The following is a 16,472-nucleotide window of genomic DNA, read 5'->3' on the forward strand; positions in this document are numbered from 1 at the left end:
CTCAGTCAATTATGAAAATTGTTCTAAGGAAGATAAAAGAATTTAATTTGCAAGGAAAAGAAAGACAAGCCGAAAATGAAGCTGTTGAATGAGCGACGAGAGGAAGACTCTTTCTGAAAGAGTATCAGCTGTTTGAAGAGCGTTTGGTGGAGCCACAACACTTTTATTCCGCCGATGGATCCACCTTGTAATCAGTGAGATTTTCTCATAATAAGTGAGATTTTATGTACAATTTAACCGAAGCTGTTTTGTAGAAATTCAATTGTGTCTGTGTTTGTCTTGTGTCTTTTTCTCTTCCTTTTTGTTTTATTTTCTCTTCTGGGCAACAATTATGGTGGAACCAAAACTGATTGATATCAAAAGCTCATCGACAGCTGAAGATAAATCTGAAGCGGTGGAGGAAAGTCCGTGTGATCGGTGGTTAAAAAGACGAGAACCAGTAAGTGTTCAAGAAACGTTGGATGAGAAAGTGAAGGAGTTTGAAAGATTCAACGAAATGCTCTGCGAGGAATCAGAAAAGGAGCTTAAATCGATTCGGCATAAACATCTTGTGGCCACTTTGAAGAGATTACAGTCTTACAAGGAAGAATACGACCAACTGTTCACTGGGATTAACCGACACGAAAATGAAACGGAATCGAAAGGTCGTAGCTATCAGGATAAACTGAGCGAGATCGAGAAGACAGTTAAACAGGCGGTGGAAGAGGCGAAAAAAGCAAACAGTGTTCCAATTGATCAGTTTAACTCGACAGTTGATGTAAATTGCAATGTCGAGGTTCCGTCTAAGGTTGAAGATGTTGGCCAGAAAATGAACGAACCCATCGCCACGGACTCAGTAACTGATGCAAAAACTAATTCCACCGAATCCAGTGATCTCAAAGGCTCAGCCGAAGCTGAAACATTCAGTGCATATGTGAAACTACAAAGATTTTGCATTGACTTTGAAAACTCTTTGCAAAATTTTAACAATGATATCAAATTGAAAAATTATCGAAATGATTTGAAACTATTCATCCGAACTCTCATCAACACCATCGCGAAAAACTCTGTTGAAGATTTACGACAAAAGCCAGCCAATTGAATCGATTGTTTAGTAAACAATCAGTTAATTATCAGAATTGTCATCTTGACTGTAATTCACACCCTGATGCTCTTAATTTTTGCTTCAGTTTTGCTGCTCAGACTTCAGTTGTAAGTAATTCAAAGCCAATTGTCATTTCCGCCTTATACTCATCTCATATTTTCCTTAATTTTCTCAGGCGGCGGTGATTAAACAAGCCTCATCCGGCAATCCAGCAGCAACCGCTTTTCCTACCGGCGCTTTCATCGGAATGATCTGGTCTAAATATCCTACTTTCGGTAAACTTTTCCTTGGTTTACTTCAAGAAAAATGTCCCTTTGTGATCCCTTATTATCCGAAGAGAGAGAATGATGAAAGTGAAACGGATCATTTAATCACCAGTGGCTATTGCATTTCCAAGGATGGAACTCTTGAACCCGAAGACTCATATTTGAAACGAATGAAATCCATGATTGGAATCTACGGAATAATATTACAATCGAACATAAAAAATCACCCTCGAGGTATTAAATATGCGTGGAATTGGTTAGCGAGTGTTTTGAGACTCCCTCCTCAGCCTTTAATCACTGCCGGGGTTTTACTCGCCTTTCTACAAACCACCTCATTTAAATTGTATAATATTTATGGAAAACAATTTGTAAAACTGTTGAATTTCATCGAAACCATTTACACACCGATGATCGCTTCTTCTACCGGCAAAGAGGTTACAAGACAAACTCTGGTCAGTTTGGAAGTGTTTGTCAAAGAATCAATCGATAAGTCAAGAAGATTCAATTGTCTAGATGAACCTTTAGGACTAATTCGAGTTGTTCCGGAAAACTTTTAATTTCAGAATTTGGTCGTTTCTTGTCTCCATCATTTTCATCTTTCCAACGGCCATCTTTGAATCTCTCTTTCTCTCTCTCTCTCTCGCTCGATATTATTTCAGAACAAATCAAAACATAATTCAAATTTTAATGTAAATATATTAATGTAATACTTTCTGATGATCTTCAGTCTAGTTTATGATATGTTATGTTTTTTTTTGTTTTCGTTGATTATAATTGGTCTGAGATCAATTGATTCATTTGAAATTGAAATTATATAAATGATGAGTTCACAAGAGTTATTCGTGTTAATGAAATTCTCCCTTTGAAAATAACTTTCGGTTCCTCAAACATGAGGCAATGCGAAAGTCTCTCTTTTCGGCTTCTCTGCGGTCAAATTTCTTAACTCAGGATGTTCTTGATCTTTCAATCAGTGAAATTAATTAATGAGAAGACAAAATTTTCTCATGACTTGCAAAATTAATTATTTTTTTCCAAATCACAAAACTGTTACCAATCAATAAGGTTTAATGTACATGATGGCGTAATTGTCTGAGCAAAGCGAAGACTATACATCGAAAAAAAATCGCCTTAAACGATAGCGATCGCAATTTTAGCTCGATCTTCACCAAATTTTCAAGATAGGTCTAAATGATGGGTCTGGTCACCGGTATAGTTTTTGGTGAAGATCGGCCCACCACCGAAAATTGGTGATTTCTCTTCACGCTAGATAGCGACAGTGCCTATCACCATAGCAACGAGCAACACGCGCTTCTTTTAAATTTTTGCGTTTCTCTTTCTTTCCTTTCTTTTTTGCTCTTTCAGTCTCTTTCTCTCAGTCTCTTTCTCTCATTCTCTTTCTCTCATTCTCTTTCTCTCATTCTCTTTCTCTCATTCTCTTTCTTTCGGTCTCTTTCTCTTTCTCTTCTTTTTTCTTTTTTTCTCTTTCCTCTTTCTCCTTCTTTAACTCTCTTTCTCGCACGCACTTCTCAGTCTCTCTTTTCTGAGTCATACACGCGCTCAGACGTCACTGCCGCTTGCAGTAAGCCTAGTTAGATAACAATCAACTAATCAAGATAATTCAACAATGAGCCTAATTATCAGAAAATGAGGAAAACAATAAAATCATCCGATACTTTAATTGTTGGTTAGTTAATTGTTATCATAGAATCAGATGTTTTTCTTTTGTTTTTATCTTCAATCATAAATAACCAGTGATAAGAAAAATATGATTTCCTTTATTCCAACGTAATTGTTTCATTTTATTTACATCAAACTTGATTGAACTGTCAATTCATTTTTCATACTAGAAAAAGTAAGTTTGCAACAAAGAGTAATAGCAAGAGAGAGCACTTGGATGTAACCATCGATAAGGTTTTTATCTTCCTTATCTTAGGGAAAAGGATGAGATCCAGGTGGAGCCACTAGTAGGCAAAAAGAGAGAGAAAGAAAAGAAAGAGAAGAAAGAGAATCAAAACAAACAAACATACACACACACACACACACTAATTAACTCTTTTTCTTTTCTTTTCTTTTTCTCTAATTAGGTTATTTTATTAAAGATTATTTAAATTTTTTGGTGAGTTTTTTCTCCTTTTTTTATATATATTTTTTTATTTTAATTATTATGTTTAATTTAATTTGATTCATTTATTTAAAAACCTTATATACATTTTTTTTCTAATTATCGATATATCGATAGTTAACGTTTTTCGATTATGTCTATTTTAACTAAAATTTATCTTTAATCTAATCAATTATATTTACACTTTGAAATTATAAATACTAAGACATTATAATATATGAAATGATGATAATTAATATTTTATTTATTATTTGTCAATTCATTTATGATTTCACTGTTATGATTATGATAATTGGTTGTTTAACTATTTAAAATTTATCTTCAATCTAATCAATTATTTTTACACTTTGAAATTATGAATACTAAGGCATTATAATATATAAATCAGTATTTTATTTATTATTTGTCAATTCATTCATGATTTCACTGTAGTGATTATGATAATTGGTTATTAAATTATTATTGAACCATTACAAAATATGATAACTTGATTGTTAAAATGATTGTGATATCGAGTGATAATCCAATCTTAAAATCTGATTATTGTTTGAAGTATGAAGTTACATTATGGACAAATTCGAGGATAAATCTGGATACTGACGAAATGAGCGTGAGGCATTGGCCGCCTTACATGTTGTGATTACTATTAAACTTCATCTGATGATGTTGATGTTGTGTGTAATGTTAGGGAGCATCGTCCTGCCAAAAGCATGGACGATGTGTTTTCGTTGTTGGGTTAAAATCCCACAACGAGAGTGGTGACCGTGAGTTCACCACGATTAAGGGGGCAATGTAAAACTCGTATATCCTAGTCCCCCGCGCTAACTCACCTTTGTCCGTGTTTTTTAGGGAATGTTAGGCTGTGTATCATCGCATTAACGCCAATTAACGTTTATGCGATGATCTGTCTCGTCTTTCAGCAAAGACAGACATTTTTCTTGTATAATCTCACCAACGCCAATTAACGTTGGGGAGTTCAGTTAGTTTCTTTCTTCTAATAAGCTATTAGTAATTAAGATAGAGAACCTCAGAGAATACAAGTTTATTAATCACAATAATCTTTATACTTTATCATTTAGATTTTCCAATCATATTCACTCTGGTCACAGAAAATCACTCGAACTGAAGAACTTGATTTAGCAAAAGTATGTAAATTTAATTCATTGGATTTAAGATCCTCAAATTATTATATATATATTTTTATCTGTCTTACCAATGATTTCATTCTTTGTTTTTCGTTCATCTATATCCCCAATTTCATGTGCTTTTCGTCATTGTCCAATTCGTATAGTGGTTAATCGTAGATGTTCTATCCTCAATTGTCAATCCAATATTCAGTCTGCATCAGATATTTCATGCTTTCAATTTCCTGTGGGTGCTGAGCTTGCAGAACGTTGGTTTCAACACTTGAGACTGGGACTTCCTCCGCATTACACATTAGAAGATTGCAATGACGTCTAATTTGCTCTCTCCATTTCGATGAATCAAATTTCTATGAATCAGGAGTTTGGAGATTACTTTTTCCGAATGCTGTTCCTCTCCAAATTGATGCACCGATGGAAGTCGATCAAGATATTTTAGAAAGAGACGAAGGACAGGCAAATGAATTCATCGATTATTTTGAAAATGAAGATACTGAGAATGATGATACTGAGATTGACGAACCTGAAAATGATGATAGTCCTTATGTGAAAACAGTTGCTGAAATAGGAATTCAGTGTGACCTCATAAATAGTGACGAATACACTGAATTAAAAAGGAAAGAACCTTACCTCAAGAGAACTCTTCTCAAACTTCAGACTGATCCACCCACTTCTTTCATTGTCAAGCACCTTGATAAGCTTAAGCCTTTGGTTTCTCCTGAAGCATTCACACTTTTTGATAGTGCAATCAGAAATCATAATCTTGATCCTCAAGGAAGACGCCATTCTGATGAATCTAAGAAACTCACCAATATTATCAGCTGTAAAAGTTCTACTGCACAGAAACTCTTTCGTCAATATTTCGCCTTACCATCAGCAAGAACTCTCGATAGATTCAATCAGGATTTATTCACTACAACTGGTATCTCTTCTGAAATCAAAGCTGTTCTCGAAAAACATGCATCATCTTTGCAGCCAGAAGAGAGGTTTGTTGTTATCAGCTTTGATGAAACTGACATTAAGCCTGGATTTACTTATCTTCCAAGAAAAGATTCGGTGGATGGTTATGAAGACTTGGGAAGTTTTGGAAGAACTGCTGAACCGGCTGAGAAGGTACTTGTTTTTGGAATGAGAGGAATAGCTGCTCGTTGGAAACAAATAATATCGTATTATTTTATAAGTCCGAAAAACTTTAATACATGTAGATTGAAGCAGCTTGTTGAAGAAAACTTGAGAGTTGTTGGTGAAGCAGGAATCAATGTCATAGCAACTGTTTGTGATGGAGATGGGAAGAATATAGCTTTAGCAGATGCTTTCGCTGTTGATTCTACCTCTTCTTCATTTGAATTTGAAGGAAAGAGAATCCAATTTCTTTATGATGTTCCTCATATCATAAAATTGATAAGAAATAATCTTATGAAGTATGGACTTTTCTGCGAATTCGATAATGGAGTTAAAGGAATAGTTGAATGGCAAGTAGTAAAAGATCATTTGAAGCCGATAGTAGAAAGTCCACAAATACTATCATTTTGCCCAAAGCTGACGAAACAACATCTTGACCCTAAAGGGTTTGAACTGATGCGAGTTAAGTTAGCAACTCAACTATTCAGCCATTCCGTAACTTCTTCATTTGCTTATGCTGTTTGTCAAGAACATCCAAAGTCAAATGATTATAAGCTGATTGTTGAACTGTTTCGAAGGCTCGACGTCTTGTTCGATATACTCAATTCTTCTTCTACGTCTCTTCAAGATGGAAAGTCTTGGAAAACTGCTTTGACACCAAACGATAAGTTGGTTCCAGTTCTCGAGTCTTTTGACAACCTTATCAGCAACAATCACTTATATTATCTCAAGAAAGGATCAGCAACGGAAAAAAATGAGCAAGTTAGGTGTTTGAAGATGTTATCGAAGTCGATTAGGGGAATTATAACATCAGCGAAGATTCTTTTCGAAAATGGTATAACACATGTCTTCACACGAAGATTTTGTCAGGACATCTTGGAAAACCATTTCGCTCATGTTAAAATGCAGACCAACCATTTGACAACATCTATTTATCATCATTTCATATCTTTATATGACTCAGTAATTGTTATTTGTTTCCAATGTCCACTTAATGTTCCTTTTCACCATATTTCACCATCATGTACTTGTTTCCTTTTCGTTCACCCACTTAATTCATCATTGTTTTTTCCTTAATTTATATTATCTACGTTAATCACTTTTCATTGTTAAATCATCATTCACATTTGCACAGTTAAAAATGTTATTTGTTTCCAATTCCATTCCAAATGTCCACTTAATGTTCCTTTTCACCATATTTCACCATCATGTACTTGTTTCCTTTTCGTTCACCCGCTTAATTCATCATTCACATTTGCACAGTTTAAAATGTTATTTGTTACATAAATTAAAATTATCAGCACATTTTCATTATAAATCGTTCGTTTATAAAGTTAACACAAAGCTAAAATAATAATAATAATATTTAAAAATCTTTATTAATAAACTTTTTCTTGCATTAAATTAGGTCTTCATTGGCTTCTGTACATAATACTTAGAAATGTACTAGTGGCTCCACCTGGATCTCATCCTTTTCCCTAAGATAAAAAAGATAAGACCTTATCGATACATTTCATTAAGTGCTGTCTCTTGTTATTACTCTTTGGTTTGCAATGCAAAAAGAACCCCAGACCCATCTGGTTTACATTATTTAACTAAGAGCGGTAATAGCAAATAAATTTAATTTTAAACAAAATCATTTATACATTACAACAATTTCGGTTTTCCAGCCAATGTTGGACAATTATCGGCAGTAAAAGGAGCAAAGAGTAGATCAACTGGATATTTATCATTTCGAGCCCATAAATTGGCTTGATCTCCGTGGGTCATGATACAACAAACGAAACAATCAGCATCAGAATGATCTTCTTTGGAAACTATGGTGAGAAGAACAATAGAGAGCAAATTTCATGAGAAAGAGAGAAAACAAAAGTCAATAAAGTGAGCGAATGAAAAAAAGAGCGGGAGTCAATACCAAACAAGTTACTCTTTTCAAGGTAAAACTGATACAATTGCAAATCTATTCTTTGCCGTTTAGACAAAATCACTTACGAGCTTTCAACATGGCAATAACCTCAGCAACTGACAGATCATCATAGGTTTTCACATCGAAACCAATTCACCGAAACAAAATCTTAAAGCATGAGCATCGATTTCAGTTCCTTTTCTTTCATTTAATGTCTTTTCCTCAAAAAGTCGATGGTTGAAAATGACGCATTTTCCTCGGCGCTTGTGGTTCATCAGATATTCTTCCCCTGGATCACTGGTCAAGGCCGAATGTTTCTGCTTGAATATGGAGATACTGAAGAAGAAAATAGAATAGAATATAAGTTACATATTTCAATAACATCAGTACCTTCGGACATGATGAATCAATCAAATGAGAAGAATCACCGAATAGATAATTAAAAGAAAACAGTTTGAGATTAATTGAACCAGAAAATGAGGAGAATAAGAGACAAAGAGAGTTGGCAATGAGCTAAACAGAGAGAGAGAGAGAAACCGAGAGATAAAGGAAACAACAACAAAGAAACAGAGGATTAGGATTAAAAGAGAAACAGTTGAATTTAAAGTTGCAAATGAAAGTTGATAAATGGAAATTAGAATTAAATCAATTGCAAATGGTTACGATTGAAATGGGATGAGAAAAAGAAGATTGAAAATTAAAGTTGATCAGTTTTTTTTTCTTTTTCTTTGCTTCTTTCATTCTCTCTCTGTCAAAATTCATGGTTTGTCTAATTCCATCAGTTTATCACAATTGTCAATGGGATTCACCTGTTGGTTTCAAAGTCTCTTTGCAATTCTCACTTGTTTCACTAGTTAACAATTAAATTTAATCACATAACATAAAGATGAAGCTGTTTATCAACATAAATTCACAATTTTTGTTCAACAAGCAATAAATCATCAACTTGAATCAAATGTAAACACTGATTATTATTCCAGTACAAGATTGTTGGGAAACATTGATTATCCTTTATGGCGATTGTCTGGTGTCTCAAGCAATTGAATAAAAGTGTTGATGGAGAGCAATTAATCCAATCGCATTTATATTACACCACATTGATAGACTATCACATGAACCGATTTAATGAGATGCGAAAAGTAAGACTCCCATAAAGTAAAGTGTTGGAGGAAAAAGGACAAAAGAATTTAGAAAAAAAAGTGACCGATGAAAGAAAAAAGTTTCGAATTAGAGAAAAGTTAATCTTAGAAAATTTTCTAGACGATTAATTGATTTGTTTGTTTTTCCTTCATTTTCGCTCTTGTCCACTTGCAATTGACTCTTTTTAGTTTCTCAACTACAAACAATCAATTTACTAATTTAATTTTCTGTTATTCTCACAAATTCTGCTGTGTGAATAGTCTCATAGGTTTTTCTCTGGTTTGTTTTCATTTTTGTTTTCATTTGTTTGAAACTTTGAATCTTCGTGTTTGACTATTTTCATTTGTATCAATCTCGATGAACAGTGCGGAGAACGAGCTCCCTCCTTGTGAATCTTCCCGAAAGTCAATCTTCAGAAGTGGAGGAAATGGTGCTTCTAATGCCAATGTCAATTCAATTCCAATTCCAATTCCAATTGTAATTCCAATGCCCGAGAAAATGGTAAAAAGAATGGCGTTCGACCGGGTAAGAGCACAAAGAAGGGTTTGACCTATAAACTGTCCTATTCGGCGAAAGAGAACCATAATGGTCCACTGTTTGGTGTTTCCATGAATGTGGAGCTGCAAAAGGATGGACACTTTGTGTTCGCTACCGTTGGAAACAACAGAGTTGGTGTCTATGAGTGTTGTCCCGATGGAAGCGTTAAACTTTTACAATGCTACTCGGATCCCGACACGGAGGAAAACTATTACTGCTGCAATTGGACCTACAATGATGTGACCTTTGATCCGATCCTTTTGGCTGCCGGAAGCAAAGGAATCATACGAGTTATTGACCCGGGAACCAATGAATGTGTGAAGCATTACAAAGGCCACGGACAATCGATAAACGATCTGAAAATTCATCCACAAGATCCCAACCTGATTCTCTCAGCAAGTAAAGACTATTCCTGCGACTGTGGAACCTTAAAAGCGACATTTGTGTCATCATCTTTGGTGGAGTTGAAGGTCATCGCGATGAGGTTTTATATGCTGATTTTCACCTGAAAGGACACCGAATTGTCAGTTGTGGTATGGACCATTCGCTAAAGATTTGGTCTTTAGACAATCAATGTGTTGTCAGTAGAATCAAAGATTCCTACGAATTCAACATTGAAAAGAATAGAAAACCTTTTAAAACGTACAAGTTGCACTTTCCCAATTTCACAACCAGAGACATTCATCGCAATTACGTTGATTGTGTTCGCTGGTATGGAAATTTTCTTTTATCTAAATCGTGCGAAAACGAAATAATCTGTTGGAAACCTGGTAAAATCGAAAATGAGAACGACTTTCAGTTGCCTCAAGTCAATTATACGACAGACCAAACAACAACAATTCTCCATCGATTTGACTATAAGAATAGCGAAATTTGGTTCATCAGATTCTCTATGGACAGAGAGCAGAAAATTTTGGCTTTGGGTAATCAAGTTGGTAAAACTTATATTTGGGATTTAGATGTTGATGATCCAGCGACTGCGAGGTTAGTTTTTCACTGTTCTCATCTCATCTCATTCTATCATTAGATTTCATTCATTAGATTTCATTCATTATTCATTTCAATTGTCTTTCTTTTCCATAGATTTACTATTCTCTCTCATCAGAATTGCACTGCCACAATCCGCCAAACGTGCCTGTCCCAAGATGGATCCATATTGATTTGTATTTGTGATGACGCTTCAATCTGGCGATGGGATCGATGTGATTCCAATCTAGATGCTAAAAACACGACCAACAATGGACGTGCTTAATCATCTGTGATGTAATTGGTTCTCTTTCTTTCTAAAGTTTAATCACTGCCGGGTTTTACTCGCCTTACTACAAACCACCTCATTTAAATTGTATAATATTTATGAAAAACAATTGGTAAAACTGTTGAATTTCATCGAAACCTTTACTCACATTTTTATCTTTCCAACGGCCATCTTTGAATCTCTCTTTCTCTATCTCTCTCTCGCTCGATATTATTTCAGAACAAATCAAAACATAATTCAAATTTTAATGTAAATATATTAATGTAATACTTTCTGATGATCTTCAGTCTAGTTTATGATATGTTATGTTTTTTTTTGTTTTCGTTGATTATAATTGGTCTGAGATCAATTGATTCATTTGAAATTGAAATTATATGAATGATGAGTTCACAAGAGTGAAAATAACATAAAACACGATTCAGAAATTCGGGTTGACTGTAACACCGATTTCAAAGGTAATTCATCGCAGCGTTTATCTCATGACGACTTTCAGGAAGAGTGTGCATCCATCAATCTTTTTACCTCGATTGTCCAGCAATTGGAAGTGTCGATAACCTGGTTGGTAAAATAATCCAGATTAGTTTCAGAATTCTGATTACATTTAGACTTTTTCATTACCTGATTTCATCGATGTTGCAGCGATTACATTCCCTGCTAATTTAGCATCTTTACCAGATAATCGTTCATCTTTCACCTTGAAATAAAGAAAAGCCAATTCGGGATATTTCAAGGTAAACACAAAAGTCTCTGACCAAATGGGATTAAAACCTAGAAAAAGATTTCAGATTATTGTTATTTCATGGCAACAATGAGAGTTATTGAACAGACCATTGTTTCTTATCACTTTTGAGGTCATTTTTTGTCGATCTTCTTTATGTCCAATGACTGATATTTTGACGTAAGGGTCAACTATGTCGTCTTCTGGACTAGAATCCGGTTTCCGTAGTTGCTGACCACTGAGAATGGTCAATTCTAACTGTAAAGGTTTCACCTCTTTACCTGTTGACACTCGCATCAGATGATCTGGCTTGAGAGTGTAACCGCAACGGCCATTGGACGCAAAACGAGCCTCGTTGATCAATAAATGTTTACCCAACGTCTGAGCATTTAAAGCAACTTGAAAAAGAAAAATGATTCACAATAAAATGAAAGAATAACGAATCGAGTTAATTGTGATTGAAATTACCCATTTGACAACCAACACTCCAGTGAATTGTTGGGTCATAATTAGATGAATTGATTCGTGATCCCTTTGGATAAATTCTAACAAGACGTCGAGCGGTGCACGAAGTGTATTCATCAGCATAGAAATTGGCCAAATCAGCTGATTTCTTTTCATTGAGCGAAAACATTTCATTGAATTTCCCTTTGATCAGAAAAAGAAACAACGAAAACAAAAGTTAATTTTTAGTTGGTTGATTGCTTTGGAACAATCAAATTTTTGCCTCTTGTCGAGATCGCTGTTGGTACAACTTACATGATAATGTATCCTCAAGGCTACGGAACTTCCGAGCTGAGCTGTAGATTGCTAAATCAGCTAAATTGTTAATCAACTTCTAAAGAAGGGATTCCATTGAGTAATTAGTCATAGAATTGTTTCCAACAGCATTTCAGTTCTTACCGTTTTCACTTTGCCCTTAAGTAACAATGAGGTGTTTGTATTTGCTTGTATTGAATATCGACGATTGGTAATGTACCTACGAGTTTCATTAAGTTCTTCATCGCAGTCTGATGATGAAGAGGAAGATGACGAATCCTCGTCCTCATGATGCTTGCGACCTTTCGCTTTGATCAATATTTTGTTCTGTAACATCTCAGGACTTGGTAATTGACGTTCCGTCGGCATAATTTGTCGCTTGTACAATTTATCTAAACAAAAGAAAAACAAATTAAATCATTTGGCCGCTAATTCACATGGTTGATCTTCACCTCCTAAAATTGCCACTAACAAGGCAGCTATCGATTTCTGTTGTTCATCAGAACAATTAACTTCTAGTGAAAGTATCAGAGGATAAGAGGTCGTATCGAAAGCATAAGCTCCAATGGCCTCGAGCACATCTTTAAGTAATAGTTTAGAAACCATTGTGTATCCATGGTAAACAATTGGTCCATCATCTTCATCGCCGTCCCAAATATCAACTGCAAATCAAAAGTATTATTATTGATTAGCTTAATCGTTGAGAAGAGTTGATATTAAACTTACGCTCAACACAACGATATCCTCTTCTCATAGCATCAATATAGCCTTCGATACTACTGTCCCCTACCAATTGTCCAGCCAAAAGGTACCTTTGATCAAGGCGAAAAGTTAGACAATGGTCAAGTTAATTTATCGCCAATGCTTACGTATTATGTGAAGATTGAATATAATAATGATTCAATGGACGGTTCATTTCTTGGTTAATTTTGTAATGGTCATGATTGAACAAATCAAATTCTGGTGATAAAAGCATAGCTTCAAATCCTGAAAATAGAACAAGAAAAATTGTAACATGTGATGAAAAGTATTATTAAATTGATTGTTACAGTTTGGGCACACTGATTAAATTAACCGGAACCCGTGAAATCAATTAACTCATAAGTACAATGAAAGAAGCTATTGACTAATTCAATTCCATGTTTAAGTCTCCACGTATTTCATGAGAGTTGATACTTTCGATGTTTATAATTGAGCGAGTAGATTATCATTATTTACATTATTTACTAACTGCTAACTTATTAGTGATCAACTTGATGAAGTTGGTTAAGTAAACTTATGGTTTCAATGATTATTCAGGCGTCGCATTGAAGGAAACAATTAGTACTGGAAATTAATAATAACAATATTTCCTTATCCAGAAATGGTAAAAGAAATTAAAGTCAACTAATATGTAATCCAACAAATAATCAAATTGTATTGATAAATAAAATGGACTTTCATTTGATTGCGACTCGTTATCGAAGGCTGAGAAAGTTTCTCACCTTAATTTCCCCCTGTCAGGTCGGTACTTTTTTCAATCGTGATTAAATTGCTTAGACTAACCTTTTGAATTCATGTACAACTCAAGGATCTGAGTGGATGCTGGTAATCGCTGAGATGCTTCCAATAGGTTGGTGGATAATGATGCGTACCATGAAGTTTGGAACTTCTCAATGTACCGTTGACATGTTTCCAAAGGTAAATCAGTTGATTGTTCCGCTTGCAGGAATTTTTGTAGCTCATCAGGACCCATGATGGTCCCTCCTGGCTTAGCGTATTGGCGGAATAACTCCTCGACTTCCCATCGATGTTCAAGATTATCGAAAAAGGTGAAAAATTCATCCATATCGAGAGCCTCTTCTCCTTTAACTTTTTTCATCACCACAATCGATTTCTAGATCACAATTGTACATTAGCTACTCTATTCTATTGTTGGTTTCATGAATATACCTGAAATAATTCCTTGGCTAAATCGTGGTTAATTGAGATGTTGAGTCTATTCAGGATGCTCATTGCTTCGATGAAGTTGATGAATCGATCTCCATCTCGATCTGCCTCTTTGAAGCACCTTTCAATAAAAGCTCGACGATCTCGAGTTTTCTTCGCTGTTTTCGCCTCGAACATGATATATCTCAACTTATTCAGCCAGTGCTCCCTTTCGATGGAATCAGCGGCAATCAAGTCAATTGTTTTATCGGTACCAAAGACGATTGAAAATGAACACTCTTCACGAACCCAATTTTTGGTACCTTCTTGTTTACCTTTCATCCAAAGGTGACGAACTTTTTCCTCGATTTTCTTGAACTTTGTGGTCATCCAACCTTCCCTTAGATCAGTTATGTCTTGAATTGAATCTTAATATCAAAAATCAGATTACAGAAAATAACATTCATTCTGGAAAATATTCAATGTCATCAATGAGAGATAAGAGTCACTTGAGGAAAAGTGGATCAGAGAGATTAACAAACATGATCCACAGTAAAGATTAATATTCTCATCGTACTTACAATAAGATTTTCTATGCAGAGTGAATTTCTTACGATATCGTTGATATTCAATCTGTTTATTTGGTACATCGATGATTATCCGACGATTCATTAATTTACCTCGTCGATTAACTTTTAAAAAGGTTGATTCCATCTTGGAATCACTGGAAGACATTATATCAAAACAATCGTAAGAGTTTCAAGATCACAATTGGAACAATATTCTGAACAAAACAACGTAAGAGCCCAATGGGTGATGGCAATTAAATCCTTGAGTTGATTGATTGAATATTTGCTATTAAAAAGGAGCAAAGGAAAAAGAAAACTACTTAATTAACTAGAGAGTCACTGATGATTTGTTGCTTCATCTCCAGAACAATTTGACCAGGTATTCAGATGCAGAGTAAGAAACGCTGATGAAAACTCACAGGTAATTAACAATTAAACGAAAAGCAGCAATTTAAACAGAGAAAAAGGTTTTGTTGAATGAGAAAAACGTTGGAAAACAAAAACAAAAGAGAGAAGCAAAAAATGAGCAACAGTGAGAGTTGATTGTGACAATCAATATCTCGCAAGTTTTATCAACAATTTAGAAAACAAATAGACACAAACATTTGATTACAATTGAGTTTGTTTAAGGGAAAAGAAAAAGATGATAAATCACCATCATCAAGATAAATGGAACAATCAAAAGAGCTAATTAACAAACTCAGGACCTAATGAGAAAATGGGAAACATTTGATTGGATTAGATGTTGTCTCTTGTTCACTATTTAAGCAAAAATTAGTTAATTAAAACCATATATCCTTAGTGTTATATTTACATGTTCCAAGGTTAATCAAGACAATCATCACCAATAAATCATAATTGTATAATCTGATTAATCCTATTCTCAATTTTCAGTGAACAAATTTGCCACTGGAATTACTATTAGTAAATTGTCTCTCTAATCAAAATTGGAGATTCTTTTCATAAATTCAGAGAAAACTAGACAATTGTTCCTGGAAAGTTTCGTTTTCCCCTGAAAGTTGTTTTTCTACATGAAAAATGAAAATTGAAACATTACAATTAAAAAGAAAAGCAACAGCAAAGTAACCATTGATGAGAATAATTAGCAATTATCTTTATTCCCAATCGAATTAATTACTTTTCCATTTATCAATCACAAGCTAATTCAACGAATAGAAAGTAACGAGAGATAAATTGAGATAAAGATTATTTCATTTTCCTAATCATTTGAAATTCTAGTTGTTATTTAATCTCTAGGATATTAACATGAAGATCTTTGATTTTCCTCATCTTTCTCTGGAATGGGTGTCGATTCAATGGAATCACTAATATGGCGGATGAAGTTTGGACTGTGCGATCTTGCGACTTTTTCGACAGTGAAAAAGGATGGTAAGTGTCGCTAAAAAGGGTCATTTTCATGGGGAATCGGAGAGACAGAAACAAAAGGAGATAAAAATCTGAGTTATTCACTTGATTACCTTCAATTAGTGGTTAGAGTAAAGCGAGAAAATTGTAGTAAAAACACAAATGAATAGAATTACTTGAGACTCAACCTTGGTGACGATCATGATGATAAAATCACTGGAAGATTTTACAAGAGAAAGATTTTGTTTTCTCCATTTAACGAAACTCAGAGTAAATTCAATTATCCAATAGCATGATGATGATGATCCATTGATAGAAATACATGAATGCGGATCATTCGAACAACAGTTTATCACAATTGTCAATGGGATTCACCTGTTGGTTTCAAAGTCTCTTTGCAATTCTCACTTGTTTCACTAGTTAACAATTAAATTTAATCACATAACATAAAGATGAAGCTGTTTATCAACATAAATTCACAATTTTTGTTCAACAAGCAATAAATCAACTTGAATCAAATGTAAACACTGATTATTATTCCAGTACAAGATTGTTGGGAAACATTGATTATCCTTTATG

General features: G+C 34.4%; 4 protein-coding genes across 5 annotated transcripts; 2 read left to right on the top strand and 2 right to left on the bottom strand.

Annotated features, from left to right (window-relative positions):
- Positions 1-126: 126 nt before the first annotated feature.
- On the top strand, positions 127-2,185 carry LOC128396142 (mRNA export factor Gle1-like). The gene is given in 3 exon segments (XM_053356678.1): positions 127-1,058; positions 1,061-1,191; positions 1,260-2,185. Coding segments are annotated over 3 exon segments (1,506 nt in total). The 5' UTR covers positions 127-331; the 3' UTR covers positions 1,908-2,185.
- Positions 2,186-7,156: 4,971 nt separating this feature from the next.
- LOC128396241 (caspase-6-like) lies at positions 7,157-9,048 on the bottom strand. Its single transcript, XM_053356799.1, is given in 4 exon segments — positions 7,157-7,553; positions 7,729-7,794; positions 7,797-7,978; positions 9,023-9,048. Coding segments are annotated over 4 exon segments (444 nt in total). The 3' UTR covers positions 7,157-7,383.
- A 189-nt stretch (positions 9,049-9,237) lies between these two features.
- Positions 9,238-10,927, top strand: LOC128396242 (polycomb protein EED-like; the record flags this gene model as incomplete). The annotated part of the gene is given in 3 exon segments (XM_053356800.1): positions 9,238-9,727; positions 9,730-10,303; positions 10,403-10,927. Coding segments are annotated over 3 exon segments (1,233 nt in total), but the record flags the coding sequence as incomplete, so codon positions are not given.
- LOC128396119 (1-phosphatidylinositol 4,5-bisphosphate phosphodiesterase eta-2-like) lies at positions 10,800-16,382 on the bottom strand. 2 transcript variants are annotated; one of them, XM_053356646.1, is made up of 13 exons: positions 16,007-16,382; positions 14,541-14,814; positions 13,984-14,387; positions 13,597-13,927; positions 12,921-13,038; positions 12,778-12,863; positions 12,504-12,713; positions 12,196-12,443; positions 12,052-12,130; positions 11,761-11,940; positions 11,403-11,690; positions 11,193-11,342; positions 10,800-11,129 (listed from the first exon to the last, which is right to left on the bottom strand). In XM_053356646.1, exons 2-13 carry the CDS (start codon positions 14,692-14,694, stop codon positions 11,047-11,049), a joined length of 2,331 nt encoding a protein of 776 aa, XP_053212621.1. In that variant the 5' UTR covers positions 14,695-14,814; positions 16,007-16,382; the 3' UTR covers positions 10,800-11,046. The 2 variants fall into 2 exon arrangements, with proteins under 2 accessions (XP_053212621.1, XP_053212620.1); XM_053356645.1 differs by lacking the exon at positions 16,007-16,382 and having other exon boundaries at positions 14,541-15,574.
- Between the last annotated feature and the right edge of the window lie 90 nt (positions 16,383-16,472).

The sequence above is a fragment of the Panonychus citri genome, unplaced genomic scaffold, assembly GCF_014898815.1.
Source record: "Panonychus citri isolate SS breed McGregor unplaced genomic scaffold, ASM1489881v1 Contig00143, whole genome shotgun sequence".
In the NCBI taxonomy this organism is placed as follows: domain Eukaryota; kingdom Metazoa; phylum Arthropoda; class Arachnida; order Trombidiformes; family Tetranychidae; genus Panonychus; species Panonychus citri.